At 40.2% G+C, this 6624-nt stretch overlaps 1 protein-coding gene across 1 annotated transcript; it reads right to left on the reverse strand.

Moving 5' to 3' along the window:
- Positions 1–2875: 2875 nt before the first annotated feature.
- Positions 2876–5219, reverse strand: nelfa (negative elongation factor complex member A). The gene is made up of 6 exons (XM_028475227.1): positions 5213–5219; positions 5078–5166; positions 4870–4978; positions 4446–4780; positions 4261–4360; positions 2876–3306 (listed from the first exon to the last, which is right to left on the reverse strand). The coding sequence occupies exons 1-6, from the start codon at positions 5217–5219 to the stop codon at positions 3122–3124; spliced, it is 825 nt and encodes a 274-aa protein (XP_028331028.1). The 3' UTR covers positions 2876–3121.
- Between the last annotated feature and the right edge of the window lie 1405 nt (positions 5220–6624).

Raw genomic sequence — 6624 nt, forward strand, 5'->3', positions numbered from 1 at the left:
TGATTAATCACACCCAGAGTGCCTCCCTGAATCACCTCCCTTGATCCACAGTTTTTGTTTTAATTAGCTTTTTTTAAACTTAGGTTAAACCTAGTGTGATTTCAATGGTGATTTAATTAAATAATTTGCCTAATCGCAAATTATAAGACACTAGGTATTATGTTGACTCGCAGAAGCTCAACCAGAATAATGGTTTTGGTTTTAAACACTCCAGCTTACCTGAGGGATGTTCCCATCATGGTCGTGGAGCCAAGGAATTGACTATTCAGGTATTACATTAGTAAAGAATGAGGTTTCAAGCACCTTGTTGGTGATTCCAGCTCAGTACTATAAGATCTAGAGTGTGATCAAACTGTTAAGTAGTTGTGCCATTGTCCTTCCATGTTCAGCTATTTACCTATTCATGTTCTGTGATTCTATGCACTTTAGCCTGATGTTATGATTTCTACATTGATTCTTATTGTTTCCCGGTAAAAAAACACAAAAAAACCACAAACTGAAGTGCCTGAAGAGAAACTTAAAGCTACGATCAGAAAATGTAGAATCTATGAATACTCATAACGATGTAAACAAGTCTAATGGTTAATGATAGTTAGTCCAATTACATGAATGCACCTTAGATTATTGTTCTTAAGCTGAATAATAAAACTTTGTGGATAATTTGTCAGAAATGTCTTGTGTCATTTAAAGCTTTAGCCATAAACGCGTTTAATATCCTTTTAAATGCTAGCGTTGCAATTTTGGAGATTTCTGCCAATCAGTGTTTAGTTACGTTGTCATCACGTCAGGCTAACTCTTGCTATTTCCACTCCCTTAGAGAGTCCTATGGTAATCTGATGTTTTAGTGCTAGTTAGGTGTTGATCCAGGTCTTTGGACCTTGTCATTTTTTTCCTAAGAAAACCAGGAACAATACGGTGGATAGATTTGGACGTTACACGTAACAGGAAAGAAAGAAATGGGATTGAACCATGAAGACACCTTAAAATGGGGAAGGGTACGTTACCATGGGAACAACCGGATGCCTTAACCTCATCAAACCAGCGTGAGTTACGTGAATGGAGCACTACCTACTACTCCTACTAGAAAAGGTCACAGATACTGTCAGTCTTTTTAAGAAACGAGAATAAAACAGACTGAAGTTTTTCAGTCGTCGTCATCAAGGTTGAGGATCCCTTAAATGTCACCCGAATTCCTTATTGTCTTTGGTGTTGTGTAACTAAATTGAAACTTCACTTGCTGTGCAAATGATAACTTTGTTAATGTAAAACTATGCAAGTGCACTTCTCTAACAGCATAGCTCCCATTTCTATTTACCTCCTTTCATTTATTAACTTAATGGTTCCCAAACATTTTCTGTTACACTCCCGCCCCACCAAAAAATGAAACAATATATCCCACCTAAAAACATATCTTCTCTTTATTTAATTAACAGAACTTCTTACTTTAATCATGTATGTTTCTTGTATGCATTACCATTTTCCTTGTTTTTGACGTAAAGCACTTTGAACAAAAATTGTTTCTAAATGTGCCTCTATAAATAAGTTGCCTTGGCTTGACTAATGATACTGGCACAATAATGGCTCACAGATCACGAGTTTAAACGTAATTTGCCCCAAAAATGTTTCGGTTTTTACTGCGAGCAATTGTGGTGAAACTCAGCATTTACAGCCGGAAGTAGTATGATTACAATTATTTGATCCTAGCTGTAACTGGCCAGGAGAATGTTTTAACCAACTTCAGAGGTATTTTTTGAATTACATAATTGTGACCAATGACTGACACCTTTAGTTTAGACCATCGGGAGGAATACTTTTGTTGTACTCATGTCAATCTCCAATAATAGAAAACACAAATGAAATAAAACATCAAGACATATTCATTATGGCTCTGAACTGTATCATCTTGTCCAGTTTTGGCAACACGGCATGCTTGGAGCATGTAGCAGTTAGCACTGTCTGAGTGCCCGTGCTAGCTGCGACATGTTTAGCATTGAGGTGCTAACGGGGGCTGCAAAGCTCCAGTGGTAAGGTCAACTCCTTGTTTGATTTGCACACAGCTAGGCTTGTGTTTTCCATCCAGCATTTTGTTTTGGCTGAAATTAACACAAACGAAGCTGTGTAGCTCAGCAGTCTTCTGTCTAGTATTGCATCAGGTATTATAGGTCAGCCGGGAACTGCGTTATTTTTTTTTTTCTCGAGATTCGCACCAAACACAATGTGTGCAACATATGCAAAAATGTATTCATTAATGTTGTAAATTTGTGATAAAATCTACTTCACTTTTGCTGCAGTACCATACATGAACTGCTGGGGTAGTGTTGTTTCTCCATTTCCATAGTGACGAAAAATTGAGGAACAAAAAGAAGAACCTAAGGTCTGAAAAGTTTGAGACAATTCACTGAAAAACTACACACTTGCGTCAGAATTAACTTTGTACAGTCACTGTTTTATCGCACTTAAAATATTTGTATATTACATTTTTTTAATAAATTTGGGGAAAACTGTGATGCTTCCTCCAAGCAAACTCTTATGGTTTACACCCAACTACTGTTAAACCTGCTATGAGTCCCGATATAAAACACAAAAACAACAAAACATTGTAGAATTACCTCTCTGAACTTTAATTATCTTACCTTTTTTTCTTTTTTTTTTTTTGAAAAAAAGAGGAAACCTCAAACCATTTTCCAAAACTCCATCCAGGCCTTTACAGTAGGAGAACGGTTCAGCCTCCTTGTTAGTTTCTCATTTAGTCACTGAAGTAATCACAGCCAGGGTGGTTCTCCTTTATACTTTTTTTGGCTTAATAATTGACATTTGTTTGTCCCAACATCATCGACACTGAAAGGTGCCTGTAGGATTGAGTCCGATGGTCTCGGCTCCTTCTGAACCGTAGGAGGCGGCTTAAAAACAGAAGCAGTAAAAGTGTGTGTAAGGCAAACGACCAGAGAACATAAAATACAGAAAAGTTCTGTCCTGCGTTTGAGGCCGTGTACGAAAAAGGGAGAAACGCTCCTCTCCTTAACTATCCGTGGCCCCCACAGAGCTCCATTTGGCCCCTGATGAATGCAAACACTCGTCTTTCAGTAAATTAATACATGTTCTTAGTGGCGCGACGGGCACCTCACGAGGTGTTGGTGATAGGTTTGTATTTTTTGAGGCGGGTCCACTGTCCCGTGGAGTAGTTCATTTCAAAGACCGTGTCCACCAGCATGGTGGTGCTGCCGGTGCCGTCGGCTTTGGGGAGAACCTCTGTGTGCTCGCTCAGTTTGATCTGGATGATGTCGCCCTGCTCCGGACACGGGTTCTCTGCAGGAGGAAGCACAGCCATCAGAAGTAAACATAATAATAATAAAAAAAAAGAAATCAAATTCAACTTTTTTATGCAAGTGAGCATTCAATTTCAGAATAGATTTGAAATGTAAATTTTTGAAAATTCTAAATTTAATCTTGTGTCTTGTGATAGGTGAATTAAACAGAACCATAATTCTGCAAACAAATATTACTATTATTTGTTTGAAATTACAAATATTTTAACACCTAAAATGTACACATTTTAACGCTTGAAACAAAACAAAACTGTTCCCTGAAATAAATACTTAATCTGGTCAAGAGGCTTTTATTTAAATAAAAAAAAAACACAAATAATTCAGCTTAACGCAAGTGAGTAGTATACATTCAGTTTAAGAATAGATTTAAACCGAGTATTTACATATTTTATTACATTTTTGAAGAAGAAAAAAATGCTAAATGTTATTGCAATCTTCGATATATTAAATATGTATTTTTAATCTGTACTGCTTAAGTTGATGCAAAATGTCTTTAAATGAAAGAAAAAAATATGGGTAAATTAGAAAAACTGCTTAAAACAATAGAACAATGAATATGCATGTTACTACAGTTGTAAAAAAATAATTCAAATTAATATTTAGATTTTATTTTTAAAGGTGTTAATGTGTAAATTTTAAGTACATTACTTGTATGAAATTACAAATATTTTAACACTTAAAATGTACACTTTAACACCTTTTTTTTTCTTTTAAAAAAACAACAACTTTGGAATCAATAAAAAAAACTGTTCCTCCCAAATAAATACTTAATCTGGTCAAGAGGCTTTTATTGTGAAGGAACTGATAAAGATGCCGCTTTCCAGCGTCCCAATAAACTAACATGTTTTGAGTTGATTGTCAGTGCTTTTTAGTGACAGGTGTTGTACATTAAATTTGTAACCACAGTTCAGAGACACATCTGGACCTCACTCACCTCTGGATCCTGCCATGAAGCCCAAGATGAGAGCCTTCTCTGGTCTGGTCACCTTGTTGGCAGTCTTGAACATCTCCTGCGCCGCGTACATCTGGTCTCTCTGTGAATCAGAGCAGCAGGAGAGAGGTGGTGTTAACGAGCTGTGTTACATCAGCAGATGGATCAGCTGCGTTGGTCCGTCTTACCGTCAGTGACAGGTTCTTCTTGGGTTGGGGCTGCGGCGGTGGCGGCGCCGGGGCAGGCGTCGGGGTTTGTGGCGTGGTGGGGGGCTGGGCGGGGGTCTCAGATTGAACGGCGGTAGTGGCTGCCGGCGGCCCATTGTTGGCAGGCGTAGAGGCCGGCGTGCTGGGTGAGGTGGGCGTGGCAGAATTGTTGGCGTTGGTGGTGCCGGCGTTGTACATGGGCGTCCTCTGCTTGTACTGACCCGGTAAGGCGGCGCTCGCTCCTGCGCTGGCCGTGGCCGACTCCTCCGGTTGGCGAGCAGCTTGCAGCGTGTCCCGACCTGAACCGCCGGCGTTGGCTGGAGAGGAGGAAGACGGAATAAGAAAATATGCATTGAGCTTTTTTTTAAGGGTCTTTGAACACACTGTTCAGAGCTACTTCACTGACCTGGCTGAGCCTCAGAGCTGGGAATGTAGGAGGAGGAGGGAACCATGCTGGGCGTGGCTGGTAAGTAGCTCGTGGATGGCAGAGGGTTCTCGTTAAGCGCCCCGAGTTTCTAGTAGTCAGACGCACAGCAGAATCACGCATTTAAACATTCCGACGTGGACACAGAAACAAACGAAACTTCGCAAACGTGGCGTGTCGGTGGGAGCACCTGTGCCGCGACGAGGCCGGCGGCATAGTCTGGCGTAGTGTTCTCCACCACGGCTTCTTCTTTGGCTGCTTTCTCCCCGGGTTCTGTTTCTACAAGTCAAAGACAGGGAAAGAAACATGGTCAGTGTGCTCCAACCCGACATCTACCAACTGAAGATATTCATTAATAAAACAAAATACAAACCCATCAAGATTTTAAGGCAACACTTCATAAATACCGTATTTTTCGGACTATAAGGCGCACTTAAAATCCTTTAATTTTCTCCAAAATCGACAGTGCGCCTTATGTATGAAATTGATATGTCAAAATGTTTTAGTACAACTTTGGTAAACTACGAAGCTGCACCACTTGATGGATTTTTGGCGCTTCAGGGCTACCGTAGTCAGACGCCTCGTGGAGTGATATGTACCAGTACTGTGCTTCAACATACTGAACTGAAAGTGTGTAATGTTCTATATTTTATGTGTTAAACCTGAACAATGTTGAGAATTATTGTTAATGAGTTGAATAAAGTTTGACTTATCTATTTTGTTTCGCTTAATGAGCCTTAAAGGGGACATATCATGGTTTTAAATCCTTCCTTTTTACATATAAATCATACAGTTGTGGTCTATATAAAGCGGAACTGCAATGCTTGGGTCTGAATTCCTCATTATTATAGCTCCACCCCTTTTCTGATGTGCTTCTGAGAGCAACTCGTTTTGGTGCGGTCTCTTTAAATGCAAATGAGACACTCCATACCCCGCCCCCTCTTCAGGTGACACACGGTTCAACTCCACCCTGCTCGGCCATTTTTGTAGTTTGATAGAAGAGATACGGCTATGTAGCGGCGCATAAACTTTTTATTCAGAGGTTATTTACAAAATGTCAACAACAGAAGACTTGTCCATCCAGCTTTACATGTTTGAGCCAGAGTCGGACCCAGCGGAGCGAGATGAAAATGAAGATGATGAACCTGCAGAACCCTAACAAGTGAGCTAACACAAGCACCGAGCTAACGCTAGCGTCGAGCTAACGCTAGCGTCGAGCTAACGCTAGCGCCGAGCTAACGTCACGAAGTGCATTTTAATACAGTCTTTTCAAAGACAAAAACGGCAAAATGAAATGACTAATGAAAACTTTAGACTTAAATTAAACCACGTAGGCCATATCATCAAGGATCTAAAACGAGCACACAGCGCTAACATATGAAGTCTGAAGACGGTGCAACTGCTAATGCTAACAAAACAATGACAGGGACGTCTTATCATCACACTTTTTAGCGTTATTTACAGCTTACCGAAGTGCTCTGTTCGTCGTCTCCAAAGATAAAAGGAATTGAACCCTCAATCAGACAAAGTCTTTCTGTAAATCCTTCTTTATACTGGCGGAGGTTGCGAAGCAGTCGTCCTTGAAGTGCTTCGCGCACACAAAATGACCTTACCCACAGATGTGGGTACAATTCCGTGAAAAATGAAACTCAACCAGGCACTTTGAAAAGGTTCTGATGCTGGGAGACAGTGTAATTGAAGCGTGTGGGTTACTACATCCAACACTGAACATTTTAC

Source organism: Gouania willdenowi, chromosome 18, assembly GCF_900634775.1.
Source record: "Gouania willdenowi chromosome 18, fGouWil2.1, whole genome shotgun sequence".
NCBI classification, from domain to species: domain Eukaryota; kingdom Metazoa; phylum Chordata; class Actinopteri; order Blenniiformes; family Gobiesocidae; genus Gouania; species Gouania willdenowi.

Bases quoted from the DNA above. Each gene is read 5' to 3' on its own strand.
- nelfa (XM_028475227.1), bottom strand. The intron at 4,979-5,077 runs GTGCTCCCACCG...TCTGACTACTAG, and splicing joins CCGGCCTCGTCGCGGCACAG to AAACTCGGGGCGCTTAACGA. The intron at 3,307-4,260 runs GTGAGTGAGGTC...TTCCTCCTGCAG, and splicing joins CTTCATGGCAGGATCCAGAG to AGAACCCGTGTCCGGAGCAG.